The sequence below is a fragment of the Scylla paramamosain genome, chromosome 28 (genome assembly GCF_035594125.1).
Source record: "Scylla paramamosain isolate STU-SP2022 chromosome 28, ASM3559412v1, whole genome shotgun sequence".
NCBI lineage: Eukaryota > Metazoa > Arthropoda > Malacostraca > Decapoda > Portunidae > Scylla > Scylla paramamosain.
The window spans coordinates 15,455,253-15,472,556 of NC_087178.1; the positions used below are offsets into that span (position 1 = coordinate 15,455,253).

Genomic DNA, 17,304 nt, shown 5'->3' on the forward strand with positions numbered 1-17,304 from the left:
GACGAAATAGACTCATTATCATATGTGCGCTTTTTTATTTATTTTATTTTTTTATTTATTTATTTATTTACTTATTTTATTCTACTCCTCACGAAGCAAAGGATTATGGGCATTGGATATTGTTGGGGATACCCTGTCAACTGATGTATGATGCATTTTCGCTCTGTGTTGTGCTGAGAATTGAAAGTAATGGCCATCTTTCGGGACAGAATAAAAGAACTCCTCTATTTAGACGTCACGTTCGTTATCAGATTATGAATATAATAAAGAAGTGTGGTCTTGCTGTAAGGTCACTTCATTTTAGATTCAAATGGCAGAGGATTGTCGGCCAATCAATTTCTTGAAAAATAAAGTAATAAATAAAGTAAAATAAAGCAGTTGCAGGGGTGCCCCGTCCCTCGTCGGTCGTAACGGAACTTGTGGTCTTCCCTCCCCTCCCATTTCTTGAGGGTAATAAACTTAGTGTAACTTCCTGCCTAATCTAAATTATTCTCTCTCCGCCTCCAGCTTTTTTTTTTTTCTTCATTTTGTAATACAGATGGCGTCGCCTGTATGGCTGCCAGTGGTTTGAAAAATTCTTCGTAAGATTCTTTTTTTTTTTTTTGGGGGGGAAGGGGCACGCTCCAGTCCTTGAAAGTTTTATTGTTTGGTCATTTTAGTTGATTTAAGATTCTGCTGCAAGATCCTGTCGCGCGGAACGTTATAGCATTATGTTATTGATAACGATCCGTCAGGTTGTGGTGAACCATCATTATCTTATGCTTCACTTCTGCCAATGAGCCACTTCATGAACATTTATGGTCCCTGTATTGCTATCCTACGCTGTGTAGCAGCAGATGGGCAACAGCAGCATTCCACACTCCTAGCAAGCCTATTCCCGACTGGTGTGGCCAGCCAGGGAGTGCTCGGTGAATCCTGCAATGCTCGGATGGCTCCATAGAGTAAAGCTGTTGCTGTTTTCACGTATTCGGGTATTGCAGTTATCTTGCTTTCAGAACATGTAGATACTGCCTTTGTTTTGTGTCTTGCAAATAAAATAGAATAAATGGAAACTTTGATTTGTTCTAAGCTTTGCCACCTGACATAGTAAACCATCACCTATAATTTCCTAATGCAGATCCCTACACATTCTATGAACTAGTGTAACCCTTGCATATACTAATAAACTCCAAGGATGCGTTTCAGACGCCACTTATTTTCATAGTCAAAAAGCAATTATAAAAGCTTCTAAAGGTTATTAAATTCACTTCTACTTTAATTATTATTATTATTATTATTATTATTATTATTATTATTATTATGTTATTATTATCATTATTATCTATTGCCATTGTTACTGTTGTTCTTATTGTTGTTGTCAGTAGCAATTTTAATTTTGAGGAACTGTAGATAATTAAATTTGTATTGATGCATTACTTTTACACAACGAATGTATGACTATATTCTGCAACGGCACTGTGTCCAATGAATTGCTATCTGTCTGTATGACTATCAAAGTGGCGGAAGTCAGGCGGTCTTTTGTTTCCCGCTGGCTGTGGTACGTAGTTAGCCAACGCTCCCGGATATCCAGCTCGCCAGGACTCTATAGGGAGTGACGAGACAGCCTCAGAACCATACTTCTGTACCCACTGACTCCTTACTCAGACATACCACCTCCAGCATTGCACCAACCCTGTGTGTGTGTGTGTGTGTGTGTGTGTGTGTGTGTGTGTGTGTGTGTGTGTGTGTGTGTGTTTGTGAGTGGTGGGGTTGGTAGGGCTGTTACTATAAGGGGGAAGGAAGGAGGTCGCTCCAGATAGGGTGACAGATAGACAGATGGAGGGCAAAGGGAAGATATTAATGGGAAAAGACATGTGTGTGTGTGTGTGTGTGTGTGTGTGTGTCACCAGAGGCGCTGCGTCACCCACCCTACCTGCGGGTCACCTGTTTACCTGCCCACCTGGTCCCGCGCTGCTCACCTTGCTGCTGGCTAGAGGCAGTGGCGGAAGTAACGCTGTTCTTGGCATTATATAATAGTGACCTGAATTAATCCGTCAAAATTTTTAATAATATGAGGAAAAGATTATAATCATCTATGCGTATGATTTGGTTTTTAGATGGTATTCAACGTTAGATTCACGATGAAATACCTATTAACTGAAGGGAGAAAGTCACACACACACACACACACACACACACACACACACATTGTATTCATTTCACCATCCTACATCAGTGAATTTTCCTATATTATACATCACCGAATACTTCTCTCCACATTTTTTGTGGAATTGTTTCAGTAAAGTCCATTTGCTACATCGGGCCAGAAAGGATATTGCGTAAGCTTTGTGATTTTGCGTGCTTTGCCTGAGTTTGGGTCTGTGTTATTCTCTCCTTCACTGTATTCGCTTACAATATAATTTTTAGTTGATCGGCCGGGTAAGGGTTATATAAGATTTAAAAAAAAGAAATAAGAAAAAAATATATGGTCTACTGGCGCTGCAGGGCTGAAGGGCAAACGTCTCCCAAGGTTTTAAACAGATAATGGTTTTGCTTATTTCCATTCGATGCAAGTAATAATGCTTTCAGCATGCTCTTGTAATCTATAAGTTCAAAGATTCCCATGTATCATAGACAGCTGTACTCTGCATCTCTATAAGTTCAAAGCGTATGAGTTCTCTAAATCGTTAGTAAGGAAAAGATGTTTTTTTTTTTTTTTGAGAAAATCACAGTACAATGATTTAAAAAAATGCAGAATAAACAGTTGTGTGTGTGTGTGTGTGTGTGTGTGTGTGTGTGTGTGTGTGTGTGTGTGTGTGTGTGTGTGTGTGTGTGTGTGTGTGTGTGTGTGTTTATGTATTTACTTTATTTTCTATTTTTTTCTCTTTATTTATTTATCTACTTTATTTTTGGCATGTAATCAGAATGACATCATCACTACTATACAACGATGCAAACTCCTACATGGTGCACTCAGTGCGGGAGGCAGCGGCCGGCGCCACTCACAGGCAAGGCACGGCATGTGCTCTGAACAACACCCGCTCAGCAACTCTGCAGCACAAAGCTTACTGCCTTTGACACGCCCCTGACAATCAAGGTCGTGATCCCGGCAATGTCTGCATGCTTTAGGTTATCTATGGTTGGGCACAGTAAATGGGCGCTGCGTCACAAGCTCCGCTCCAAAGTTCCCTGTGGCACACGTTGTGGATGCATGTCGGACGCGTGTGTTCCGTGACGTCTTCGATACTGACGCCAGCGAGTATTTTTGTCCACCCGGATGTCTGGTTGGCTGCAGCGTCAAGAATGGACCACCTGTGGCCGCTTCTAGTATAAAGTGTGCCGCCAGCCAGCCGTGGCTCCGAGGTCCCCGCCAACAGACGTGGAATCGCAGCCCTCCCTGACACCCACACCGGCACACACACACATACACACCCTCCACAGCTGCAGGAACACGTAGCCTTACTCTGTGTGCTCAACTCAAAGAGTGAACTGATCACACAGTGCAGGACACGAGTGTGAGCAGAACAGCAACATCGCAGGCTTAGCTGTGGCGTCGATCTTCACCTTGCGCCGGTGTCATGTGTGAGTGGTTATTTTTTTCAGTTTATTTTGCCACCCGAACTTACATACTGTCCTTGACCGGGGGCGTGGATTACTTTGACTTCAACTTTGATGGTTCTCTATCCATCGTCTGTAATGGATTCGTGTTACATAACATCTAGTGTTTGTAAAGATGTATGAAGGATTTACTTCTCCACTGTACATCATCGAATTTGAATGATAAAGCACTGGATGTTCCATCGATGCTCCCTAAAACTAACCAATGGCAGGTGTGACAGCTTTAAATTAAAAGTCATGCTCATTCGTTATATTCAAAAGGGACAATAAATTCGTTTTTATTTTCCAGTGGTAAGATAAATTATTTGACGATATGAAATATATTTTTATTTTTCATTTGCATGGCAGAGGTGAACTAACCAATACGCGTGATACTTTTGTCTGCTGTAAGTAAACTCTTACCTCTCCTTGAACCAGATTCACTTCCATGGTTCGTGAGGCAACTAATGGTGACACTTATGTTGGCTGGGGTGGAGGCAATAGCGGAGGGCGGCATCACCATCCCGGCACACACACAAGACACCCTCATGTCCCTCAGGTAATACAGCCTTGGGTTAACTAGTAGGTGTCCTCGGTGTGATGAGCTGGCATGGAAATGGCATGAGATGACCGTGAGCTGCCGCAGTGAGGCAGGAATATAACTGTTATGCAGCTTCAGCATGGCCGGGTGTAGATGTGGCAGTGATGGTGTGGCTCGCTTTGAGTTGCAAGGTGATTAGAATGTCTGATTCCTTGTGTGTCCTGCAGGTGGCTGGTGGGAAAACACTATTACCCGCAAGGAACAGTCACTCCCCATCACGATCTCCCAGCTGGCCTGTGCCTCGTCCAGTCAGCTCTTGCCCTGGCCTCCTCCCAGCCCTGGAGCCGCATAAGTAAGAAATTCTGACACAATATCTTTGTAACAACAACACTTCCTGTTCATGAAAACAGGGCTTCAGTATATATTTTAGTCCTTCTTTCGAGGTTTATATTTTTAATAAGTCTCTAATCTTCCCATCGTCGCTTGTATACTTCCTGTCACATCGAAATTGTGATTTTACAAGATTTTTTTTTCAGTTTCCGTTTCCTTTGCCCTCCGTAGTGTGGGATGCCAGCGGCAAAGTAGCGGACGGCATCGGTGCAGGTGCCACGGAGACTCGTGGTCACCCTGACCTGTGTGAGGACGTCTCGGCTCATTTTCCTGGCACACTCCTGTCCCACCTCGAGCCTCACCAGCATCGCCTGGGCCTGCACAACATTACCATGGCAACCTTCAGCCATGAAGTTCTACAGCAGCGAGACACTACCCTGAGGGGCCGCTACTGCCTCGTCTCCGTCAGGTGGGTCACGGGTAGAGGCTTCACTCCCTCGCTCACCTCTCATGACTTATCCGGTATCGACTTTTCATATAAATACTTTTAATTACCATGCGCAGCTCTTCTTTTTACCAAGTCACACGCAAGGTTATTTAATTAAGTTGAAGGAACTTTACCGAGCCATACGCCAATCTAGTAAACTAAATTCAAGTCTAAGTAACTTAAACTGGAGGTCACTGTATGATAGCGTCAGCACAGGTGTGTTGAGGCAAGGGGGCACACGCATGTAGAAGGGGAAGCGAGGAATAGAGATTCACTTACTTTATGGGCGAGAAAGATTTTATAGTGAATTGGCAGTATATTAGATGTTGATTCAAATACTGCGATAACGCTATTCAGTCCTTATACAAACAATGGCAGGTAGGTGCTGATGAATGAACAACAAAAACAGCCCACTGAATGTCACGCCATAGATAAAAATTATTCATATAGTGATTTTCATTATGACTGCTGGCGCTTTCCATGCCATCGATGACCTCCTCCCGCTCCCAATACCGTCATGATTACCACGGCAACATTCTCATTCGTTTAAAGCTGAAGTGTTGGCGGCAGGCAGACAGGGACAATACTCAACACATATCTGACAACAAAACACAGTAAATATATCACTCACGGGCTTGTAGTGAAGTTGTCGCGGAGCTGTCTAGTCCCTTTACTTAGCCTTGTCTCACACGCTAGTCAAACCCTCCTTTCCTCCTCGGCACCACCGCCAAACTCTTCACAATAGGCCCTGTAACTTGACAAGGATTAAGCGTCTTGTATGAGGGAATAAAATGGCAAAGCGAGATCCTTATGTTTGACTTGGGTGTTGTATGCGACAGGGGAAAGGAGGAAGCAGAGGACCAAGGAGGAAGTGGCGGCTCCTGGCAGCTTCTTAGGTCTCTGGCGGGCAAGTTCGAGCACTCGTACGCCACATGTGTACCGGACACCTGCACCGATAGCCTCCTTCAGGTGAGTCTTTTCCCATGTTGTGCCTCACTCGATCAAACGTCCCCATACATTCAATAACTTACACGCTAATTAATTTGAAACATGATCTTCTCTTCCCACAATCATGACTTCCATCACGACCTCATAACATAACAACTGCAGACGGTAAGGGATAAAGGCTCGAGATACAATAAACAGAGGAAACCCACACACTAGGTACACAATAAACAACGAGGCTCTGGCAGGTTCAGGGTACGAAAAAGATTTAGGAGTTATAATTAGTTCTGAACTCCGTCTAAGAAAGCAATGCATAGAGGCCAGAAACAGGGCAAATAGGGTATTAGGATTAATTTTTAGGGGTGTTAAAAGTAGAAGGCCCGAGGTAATATTAAAATTATATTTGGCGCTGGTCAGACCTCATCTAGACTACGCTGTGCAGTTCTGGTCCCCATATTACAGGAAGAATATAGGTCTACTAGAATCAGTACAAAGAAGAATGACTAAAAGGATACAAGGGATGAGGAGTATTCCTTATGAAGCAAGACTGAAGCTGTTAAATTTACATTCTTTAGAGAGACGTAGGTTAAGAGGGGACCTGATATAAGTCTTTAAGTGGTATGATGGCTATAACAAGGGGGACGTAAGCAAAATTATTAGGATCAGCAACCAGGACGGAACAAGAAATAACGGCTTCAAGATTGAAAAATTTAGGTTTAAAAAAGAGATGGGTAAAAATTGGTTCTCAAATAGAGTGGTAGATGAATGAAACGGACTTAGTAATCAAGTTGTTAGTGCTAAGAGATTAGGGAGCTTTACGAGAAGATTAGACGGATTTATGGAAGGGGATGATAGGTGGAAATAAGTAGGTATATTTCATACAGGGACTGTCACGTGTAGGCCTGATGGCTTCTTGCAGCTTCCCTTATTCCTTATGTTCTTATGTTCTTATGTTCTTATGTTCTAATGTTAACAAGTCACTGCCAGTCTAACAATCATAGCCTGTGTATCAACAAGACCCACACACGAGCGTAAGGATAACAGTTGTTATTTTTCAGAGTATGCGGGGTAGTGTATCGAAAAATGCGCATTTTCATCTTGTTCCATGTGACCTCAGCTGCTTGGCGCTTCTTCACCTCATCAGATTACTTATTTATTTACTTTACTTACTTACTTGTCTACTAACTTACTAAAATATACCTTGCCTTGGCCCCCTACAGGAGTCTTTACAGAGGCAACAGGTCCCAGGTGTCTCCCTCACCGTCACCTGTCACCGCCAAGACCACGACACGCACCCCAGGGACCTCTCCTTCTTGTAAGTGACGCTCCCTTTGCTCTCTCTCTCTCTCTCTCTCTCTCTCTCTCTCTCTCTCTCTCTCTCTCTCTCTCTCTCTCTCTCTCTCTCTCTCTCTCTCTGCCATGAAGAACATAACTCTGGTCCAGGTGAGGCAGCGTCACAAAGGCATGCTGTATTTTGCAGGCTGGTGACGGCGGTGCTGGTGGTGCTGGTGACGGCGGCGACCATGCTCGACCTTCACCGTCCGTGCCCGAGTGCGCCGGCGAAGTGCTCTTGTCTCCCAGGTCAGTGGCGCCGACACGAGGCTGAGTGTTGAGATATGTAGACAATGTGTCAACTTTAATAAGGTAATCCTCTCACTCCTTCACTTATTACATTCCATGCATTTTATCACCTCGGCAATGTCCAAACCTTCCTTAGACTTGCATGTTCATTCCTGACTTGACAGTGATTTATCGGTAAGCGAGGTAGTGCTTTCTCATAGCCCAGACTGACGCCGTATGATCATGTTGCTGCGCCATAACTCAGTCAAGTTACAATTTTACCCTTCACCTTCCCAACTCACCTCCACCTAACCTTCCACCTTCACCTGTCACCTTTTCACCTGCCACTGCCTCCTCATTACCTGCCTGCCGTCTCCCACGTTCCCGCCTTCACCACGACAGGCAAACAGCTGCTGCACTGCTTCTCGCTAACACAGAACTGGACGCGATTAATGAGCCACAGCACGGCGGAGACCCACCTGCAGACTCTGGACGGCATCAGGTAAGCGGGAGGGTGTTGCACAAAGCAAAACAAGAGCACAGGGGAGCGTATACTACAGTGTACAGTGAAAGTCCCAAAGTAATGATGGCACAACACAAAACTGTAAAATTACAGAAAACATACATTATTCAGCTAGCTTAAAAATATTCAAAGTAATGGTGATGACGCAACAGTAAAAAAAAAAAAAATTATACAGTTACCTCAGAAATACTCAGAATAATGATGCTTCAACATAAAACAAGAATACACAAAAAAAAACATACACTCTATAATCACCTCAGAAACACCCAGAATAATGATGGTGACGCAACACTAAACAAAACAAGAACACAGGAAAGCATTTCATTATACAGTTAGCCTACCTTAGAAACATCCAGAATAACGATAACAATACATCACAAAACAAACCAGACAGAGGGGAGAAAACAGACACTATGCAGTTACCTTAGAGGCAGAGTAGTGATAGGGACACGACGCAGGGCAAGCACAGCACTGGGAGACGATCATGGTGTTAGGCACTGGACGTGATAATGTTGGAGGTGTTCTGGGTTGCAGGGTGACCAGTATGATGTGGGTGATCCTGGCACACCGGTACATGTTCTTCCTGATCTCCGCCGCCAACCCGCGTGACATTACCAAGGTGAGCTGAGAAAAGGACTGTAGATACGAAAATATACGTAGTAATGAAACCTTTAACGCTCTCCAGTGAAAAAAAAAAATAATGCAGGTTTTTGAAGAATAGATGAAGTAGCAGACACAGACAAAGATATATGGAAGCATTTTTCATAGAGAGAGAGAGAGAGAGAGAGAGAGAGAGAGAGAGAGAGAGAGAGAGAGAGAGAGAGAGAGAGAGAGAGAGAGAGAGAGAGAGAGAGAGAAAGAGAGAAGAGAGGAGAGAGAGAGAGAGAGAGAGAGAGAGAGAGAGAGAGAGAGAGAGAGAGAGAGAGAGAGAGAGAGAGAGAGAGAGAGAGAGAGCAATGACGCGTACTCTCCCCAATAGCACATGAGAGACTGGAAGTACTGGTGGGTCTTCAACGCCTATCCCTCTGTGGACACCTTCCTCTTCATTAGCGCCTTCCTCGTGTCAATCTTCCTCAAAAAGCGCATCGCAGAGTTCACCTTCCCCGGTTACTGCCTCCAGCGATACCTGAGGTGAGACGCGCAGGGAAATAGAGAAGAAATATGTAGATAGAAATACCGTATATACATGTTGTAACTTTTTGTTGTAACTTGATACCGATTCTCACTTCTGTGCCTTCGTAAATACAAAGATAGGACAGAACGACAGATTGATAGAAAGGTAGATAGATAGATAGATAGATAGATAGATAGATAGATAGATAGATAAGTAAATAGATAGATAGATAGATAGATAGATAAGTAAATAGATATATATATAGATAGATAGATAGATAAGTAGGTCGATCTCGAGGAACAGGAACTTCGGGGGAATTCTCTTCCAATTAATGACTTGTATTTTCAAATTATAACTTTCCTGAGAGAACCGAAGAAAGTTTTTATTTTTCTCTCGCTCTCTTTTTTTTTTCATTGCAATATATATCTCTCGTCCTCGTCGCCGTCATAGTAGTAGTAGTAGTAGTAGTAGTAGCAGTAGTAGTATAGTAATAGTACTAGTAGCAGTAGTAGAGTAGTAGTAGCAGTAGTAATATTAGTAGCAGTAATAGTAGTAGTAGTAGTAGTAGTAGTAGTAATAGTAGTAGTAGAAAGAGAGAAAGAAAGAGATGAAGGAGAATGTGTAAGAAGAGGAAGACTAAGAATAGGAGAAGCAGGAGAAAGAAGAGGAGGAAGGAAAAGAGGAAGACGAGAACGAGGAGGAGGAAGAGAATAACTGGAACAAGAAACACCCAACTACTCAACAACCTTCTCTGACTAGTGTGTCTGGTGGCTCAGGTTGGTGCCTGCGATGGGCTACGTGATGTGGACGTGCACTAGCCTCCTGCCGCACCTGGGTTCGGGCCCCGTGTGGGAGAGGACTTACGAGGGACTGTTCGGCCGCCCCTGCGCTAACGCGGCCTGGTCCAACCTTCTCTTCCTCAATAATTTCAGTGATCCCAGCGACATGGTGAGGCTGAGGGGCAAGCTTTGATCCTTAATTTTCATCTCATTCCTATTCAAGTGGGTGGAAGTCAAAGAGGAAAAAAGACGGGGAAAAAGCGTTGGTTTATAAAAGAGAACATTATGGTAAAGCGTATCAGGCTTTACTACCTCTTTGAGATTCTCGTAGCTATTTTTCATATTTTTGTCACGCTGAATTAAACTTAAAACTTTATCTCGCTAGGTATTGTTTTGTAAAAATACTCAAAAGTTTCATTCTCATGAAAAATGTTCTATGACGTCTTTTTTTTTTTTTTCCCTTGTTTTGGGAGAGAAAGGAATTGAACTTTAAATTGTTTGAGCGCCAGACGGCATTCAAGGGAAAGGGGCGAAGGAGGGTTTAGGAGTGGGGAGTGAGGACTGGGGAGAGAGGAGTGGGGAGTGGGAAGTTTACAGGTGTGCTTGTAAAATTGGTATGCGTGCGTGCCTGGCTTGTGAATGACCGCGTTGGTGTGTGCAGTGCCTGGGTCACCTGTGGTCGCTGGCCGTGGAGTGGCAGCTGTATCTGGTGGCGCCCCTCCTGCTGCTGCCCGTGTACCGCTGGCCCGCCTGGAGGTGCCGCTGGCTTCCCCTGGCCGCCTGCCTCACCATGTCCGTCCTGCTGCCGGCGTTTATCACCCTCCTGAACGACCTGCCGCCCACTGCCACACACTGGGACGATGAAGCCACGCGGTGAGACACATTGCCGTAACCTATCCTATAAACTTTATCACTCTCACAAAACCCGAGATATTGCTCTTGTCTTTGTGTTTGCTCCGCGGAAGTGTCCCACAAACCACACGGAAATGGCTATCATATTTATGTGTGGCGTCTCCTCCTCCCCCTCTGCCCAGAGCGTACTACAGCACTTATTACGTGGTGCCTTGGTGCCGCGCTGGGCCTTACCTGGTGGGGCTGGCGGCAGGTGTGCTCTACCACTGGCTAGACGAAAACAACCTCATTTTAACACAGGTCAGGCCTCGTTGTGTGTGTGTGTGTGTGTAGTGCCTCGTTCAAGGTCAAATTAATGTCATATACTCGGCCAAACGCAATATCTGTGTATTATACGTACGTAGATAAATTGGCATTTCATTTAGTTTCCCCCGTCGAATCATTATCAGTTATGCCTGTGGGAGTAATAAGTGGTGTGGTGCGGGGCAGGGGTGTGTGCGGGCGTGCGGAGCGGCGTGCTGGGCGGCGGTAGTGGTGGTGCTGATGGGGCCTTCCTGGATCGGCGGCAGCGGTACTCTCTGGGCAGCGGTGTACTCCTCCTTGGCAAGACCAGCCTGGGCTGCCGCTCTCGCCTTCTTTGTCATCAACGCCTTTAAGGGCCAGCCAGGTGAGTGTCAGGTGACTATGTGTGGAAGTGAACAAAGCTAATCATTCCACTATACCACGTGCACCCGATGTCAAGGTGCTTGGCGTCCTGCACTGCCTGGACCTCCTACACTGTGCGTGTGGCAGGACGCAAGGAACCACACTCTGTATCTTTTCGGATTTTTCACTAGGTTTTCACACTGTCCTCTAATTCCATACGAAGTCAGCATGTCCTTTTATCAATTATTTAGTCAGTCTTTATTTACGTTATAACAAATGAGGTTAATGAACAAAGAATAATCTCGCTTTTTCAAATAACAGAGTTCAAGCAGAAACATTTTCAAAGATTCTAAACGAGACATAACAATCCTTTCTTTAATATACTTCAGTCATAACAGTCGGTGCCAGTTTCCTTACTCGAGGCTGTGTTCCTAGGGGTGGTGTCTTGGTTCTTCTCCCGGCCTGTCTTCACGCCCCTGTGTCGCCTCTCTTACTGCATGTTCCTGGTGTCGCTGCCCCTCCAGGCCCTCGCAGCCTCCAGGCCACACAAGATTCACTACGACCACCTCACCGCGGTACGAGACCTCCTCTCGATGTACAAGACAAATACAAATACGTGCATACATGAAGAGGGTATTTTATGGATTATACTCTCGTGTTCCCCATAACTCTCAGTGATTATCTTATTTATTGCTTTGTCGTATACTTTTTATTAACCTATACATATCACTGAAGACAAAACACAGCTTTTTACCCGCCTCTTGTGTGTGCTTCAGGCGTACCTGGTGCTGGGGGACCTGTGCCTGAGTGCCCTCGTCAGCGTGGTGGTTTTGCTCCTGGTGGAGGCCCCAGCGGCACGCCTCCTCACCATTCTAAGCTCAGGTTCGGGAATTTATCTGCTGTTTTCTGTGTAATTATCTGTTTACACTAGAAAGAGAACTTTTCTTAGGTCGCTTTTTGCTGGGTGGTGTCGAGGTGCCAAGTGGTGCGTGCGAGTCATTTCAGCTGCCTCATGATGGACGTAAATTTACACTCATTTTTCATTTATATTCATATAGTTGCTGTTCCTGCTGCAGTTATTGTTGTCGTTGTTGTTGATAGAGGATAATAAGATATTCATCACAAAATCCATCGCACAAAGACAACATCAGAACAAATGAGCACGCAGTCCGTCAAGAGTTCCAGCACCGCCAAGAAAGACGACCTCTGCCTGTACCTGTACCCGGTGCCTCACTTTGAGAGGAAGGCGCCGCCACTCCTCAAGAATGGTATTCCAGTTCACAGCGGGAATAAAGTGCGCTGCTCCGTTGCCGGCCAGGAGGTGTGGGTGACGTTGGACAGCGGGATCTCCGACACAGTGCTCTATCAAAGTCTGGCCTCGAAGCTCGGGTTTTTCAAGGGTGACGAAAGTACCGAGAAGGTCACGGTGACTTCAGTAATGGGCACTGAAAAGATTGAGGTGGTGAAGGTGAAGCGGCTCATGCTCATCCTGGAAGGCGGTCACCAGGTTTGTGACAGGGCGTTGATACTCCCAGACAGAATGGCTCGCTTCCACGATCCCTCCACCATCGTGCTGGGCTCTCACGTGCTCCAGCGGGCCGGTATGGTGCAGACTTTTCACCACAACGGAAGTACTCTCTTTGTGTGTTCCCCACGGCGCGTGCTGGAACCAAGTAGACGTGGAAGACGGAAAGGGGTGGTAACTTTTGGAGTTTTGCCCAGTGGTGTCTGGGGAAGCATCATGACGATGGTGGTGAGCACGGGGATGTACAGCCTGTACTTCTCAAGCCGTATGAGAAAGAAATTAAGACGTAAGCTAGTGACAGAGAGTGGCCCAAGTGTGACTTTATGCATGGGAGGAAACCATTTCCTGAGAGGAATCGCAGTGAAGGCTGTGCCTTACACCAACGTGGACTTCATCCTGGGCAGACGACTGCTGCGCGAGCACCAGGCAACCATGAGTTACAAAGACAGCAAAATAATCATCCCCTCCGGCACAGTTTCATGTATCATTTCACTGTCGCGGCGCCGGGTATGACTGGTAAAGATGAGAGTAACTGGTTCTCAATGCACACCTTTCAATACAAATAATAAGATAGTTTTTCTAGTCAAAGTACCCCACAAGCTAAAATTACGAACGTAGTATATACTTACTGTCTTTGTTTTATGCAAGTTTGTGGCCTGTGTGAGCACAGAACTCTCAGTGAAACACTCTCGACATCAAAAAAATAAAAAAGTGCACCAAATCTGTGCGATTACCTCACGTTGTGTTTCCTGAATACACCAAACATTCCATCGCCTGCCGCGCCTCACCACACCAACCACTGTCGCCTGTCCCGCCTCATCACATCATATTTCTGTGGACCATCGCGCTGCACGTCACCCTCATCAGGCACTGCGTCGCGTCGTGGTCAGACTAAAGCACTACACCTTTGACCTACATTGCTGTGCTGGCAGACGAGACCTCATGACCTTAACACTACAGCACTTGACATGAATATTACCGGAGTGGACAGGTTCAAGTAAGGTCAGGTCTCCCGTACCTTTAACTTTAATTCTTGGTCACGTTGTATAAAGACTCTGTGTGCGTTGCTTGTCCAGCCATATATGTTGCTTTCTTTGTGTGGTTGTGAATCATTTAAAAAATCCGATTTTTTTTTCTGTAGGAGTCATAAAAAATCACGTTTCCTATTTTTTTGTGTGTGCTTGTTTGTAAATATTTTCGAAAAGCCAAACTTTTTTTTTCGAAAACCACAAAATGAAATCAGTCGAACTCACTTCCATTTCCACAGCGGCACTTTTAAGCATTTTTCCATTATGTTCAGAAACCAAAGAGTGATAAATGAATAATGTTTTCTGGATAACCAATTAGACTCGTTGCGTATCTGTTTCCGATTAACACACGATCTCGACACAGCTGTTTTATCTTTTAGTCTTGTAATGGACACAGCACATTCAATATACTGATGAGATCCCACCGTCACCTCCTCACCTGACTCATCTAGGTGGCGCCCAGACAACACCTCACTTGAACTATCACTCACCTGGATGGCTGCCTCCACCCTAAGCAAGTTATCTCATAAAGATGTTATTGTAAAAGTGTCTGCATCCTTCGCAGTGCTTCAAATGTCTGTGTCTGAGTGGCGAAAAAAACACGACTGGCTTAGCGATGCTTGACTGGGCAGTGAGAAATATACGTACCAACTGTTGGTGGTGGAGGGGACGGAGAGAGGGAGAGGGGAGGTGGAGAAGAAGAGGGTGGTAGAAGGAGGGAGGAGGAAGAGAGAGGAGTGCTGGAAGAAGAAGGAGAGGATGATTGGAGGAGGTAGTAACAGAAATACTATAGTTAAAAGATAAAAATAATTGCGGGTGGAGGAGAAGGAGGTAGTTGTGCTGGTGATGGAGTGTGGAAAGGAAGAGGGGAGGAAGAGGAGGAGGAAGGGTAATGGTGGTAGTGGTGGTGGTGGAATGGAGGGGATTAGGGAGATGGAGGAGGAAGTTCTGGAAGGGAGGGAGGAGAAAGAGAGGGGCTGGTGATGGTGGTGGAGAGGGGGATGGGGGAACGCACTGATCATGGGGATGAACGGGGATGGACCAGGTGTGGCAGGTGAGTGGGTGGAGGATTAAAGTTTGCTCTTTAGGAGGTTTAACCAATCACAGGAAAACAGCAGCCTCCATCAGGTAGGCGGGACACTCCGCTACTGAATGAATGAAGCAGGACTGGGACAAGTTTTACTGCAACCGACTGTACTTGACGAAATATACATGACCAAGTATATAAATCAAATGTACATACTCGCATACTCTCATAAGTATACATGCCTGCATACATATATACATACACACGTAAATACATAAATACATGCATACATACAGACATACAGACAGACAGACAGGCAGACAGATAGACAGAAGTGCAAAGACATGTCTCTAGATAGACGGAGTGATAGCTCTACAATTAAACAAACAAACCCAATACTCTCCCCGCCGTTGGAAAGGTTACCTCCACTGGGAGCGAAAGAATACATATACGTGTAATTTTCACTTCAATGTCACTTCCAAGCGAGATTCCTGGTATTGCTCTCACAAAGTTACATTCTTGCAGTAACCATCGTAAAGTTGTTATGCTCTCGTTGACTCTCCGACTGCTGTGACTCCTGATAAAGAGCCACAAAAGGTCTGGTGCAAGTTCAGAGTATGATTGTGAAAGACACCACTGACAGCAGAGCAAGTGACCGAGCAGTCATCTTTTAGTGCCTGTAGTGTTACTTCTGCTCAGTAAGATCGTGCGGGGCGACTCAAATAAAACAAATTTAATAGAGTTATTGGCAGTTCAGGAGTTTATCAATAAATTTTCCCCTCTTGCATTTCTCAGGTAAGCTATGGCGACGCCCCAAAGTTGCCAGCGCTGCTACAGACGTGACTCAGAAGGAAAAGAAGGAGGAGGAAGTTAAGCCTTCTACGAGACGACATGCCCTTCTGCTAGCCACTCTGTCCTCCCCCGCCCTCACCAACACCACCTACAGGAATCTCTGAGGCGCCCGTCACCTCACCTTATTTATTCAACGATTTACGGACTCATCATGTACTCAATCCATTAAGTCCGCCTAGATGTGGACTTATCATGTATATTTATTTCATGTTTGTGTTCGTACTGCGGAAACCTCACCTTGACAGCTACCTAATATGACATAAAAACACAAGAACAGAGGGAAAGCTACAAGAAGCCAGTAGGTTTACACATGGCAGTCCTTCCTTTAAAACAAACTTTCCTATACCCAATATCATCCCTATCCATAGATTTATCTAATATTCTTTTAAAGCTCCCTGATCACTCGAAACGTGATTATTGAGTCTATTTTAGTAATCTACCACTTTATTTGTGAACCACTTCTTTCGAATCTCTGTTTGTTTTCTAACTTTACTTAGCTTGAATCCGTTGCTTCTACTAGTAGTTATTTGTAGACTACTCATAATGATGATCTTCTCTACATCATCCGTATATTCTTCATGCCACTAAATACCTCTGTCAGGCACGCAGGTACTTTAGGCAAGCTGTTGGTGCTACTTATTCTTAATTGGATTTCGAGGTAGTTTGGATCGAATGGAAATTACCGGAGTGTAATCTGTAATAGGCATGTAACCTTAGGCATCTCTGAACCCTTTCACTGCCTTCTCACATGTCTTTATCCACAAACCAGCCTGAGACATTTTATTTTGCAGCTATCTCTGAACATTATTTCTTCTTGTGATTTCTGCTCTGTACCGCTAGTGGGTCGTGGTGTGCTCTCAGCGGCACTGTATAAAACAAGAGAGGGCACAACACGAGAGAGCACTTCCATCCTCTCACTACACTCACCTTTCCCTCACTCTGTCCTTCATGTCATCTTATCCATGCCTGGACAAGAAATAATTTGAAGGTTCATGTCATTTTCCAACATTCTACTGTCTCCATGTAGGTTAAGCACTTTAAGCACTGGAAAATGTATTCTACCCACTTCTCTTTCATATAGGTGCTAGAGGAGACTGTGAACCGTGCTTTTTAATGCAGAGAGTTGTTGCATACCGCAGTGAAAGGGTTAATTCTGTGTTACTCATAAGCGCCCGAGCGTCGTGGTGTGAGGCGGGACGCGAGGGACGCTGGAGTCCCTGAGGCTGTGCTGAGTGTGTTGTCTTAAAGATGTCATGGTGCGTCCTGGTGTTTTGTGTTTGCAAGAGAGAGAGAGAGAGAGAGAGAGAGAGAGAGAGAGAGAGAGAGAAAGAGAGAGAGTGTGTGTGTGTGTGTGTGTGTGTGTAATGCGCAACCTACGTATATTTTTTAGTGAGAGCATAATTTATTCTTTTCTCCAATTTATTTTATGTAAAAGTAATGTATATATTTATTATACTATTATTATTACACAACTATTATATGATTAAAAATAACAGTTATCGTGTTATTGTCCCAGCACA

General features: G+C 44.8%; 1 protein-coding gene across 1 annotated transcript; it reads left to right on the plus strand.

Annotated features, from left to right (window-relative positions):
• Positions 1-2,908: 2,908 nt before the first annotated feature.
• On the plus strand, positions 2,909-17,277 carry LOC135114996 (nose resistant to fluoxetine protein 6-like). Its single transcript, XM_064031379.1, has 17 exons — positions 2,909-3,561; positions 4,015-4,158; positions 4,407-4,469; positions 4,679-4,916; positions 5,774-5,903; positions 7,100-7,194; positions 7,360-7,460; positions 7,842-7,941; positions 8,497-8,581; positions 8,942-9,093; positions 9,853-10,024; positions 10,517-10,728; positions 10,890-11,007; positions 11,197-11,374; positions 11,788-11,927; positions 12,129-12,234; positions 15,728-17,277. Coding segments are annotated over exons 3-17 (1,989 nt in total). The 5' UTR covers positions 2,909-3,561; positions 4,015-4,158; positions 4,407-4,468; the 3' UTR covers positions 15,889-17,277.
• The last annotated feature ends 27 nt before the right edge of the window (positions 17,278-17,304 follow it).

Coding starts and splice junctions, on each gene's coding strand:
- LOC135114996 (XM_064031379.1), top strand. Junction 4,917..5,773: donor TACTGCCTCGTCTCCGTCAG/GTGGGTCACGGG, acceptor TGTATGCGACAG/GGGAAAGGAGGAAGCAGAGG. Junction 10,025..10,516: donor TCAGTGATCCCAGCGACATG/GTGAGGCTGAGG, acceptor TGGTGTGTGCAG/TGCCTGGGTCACCTGTGGTC.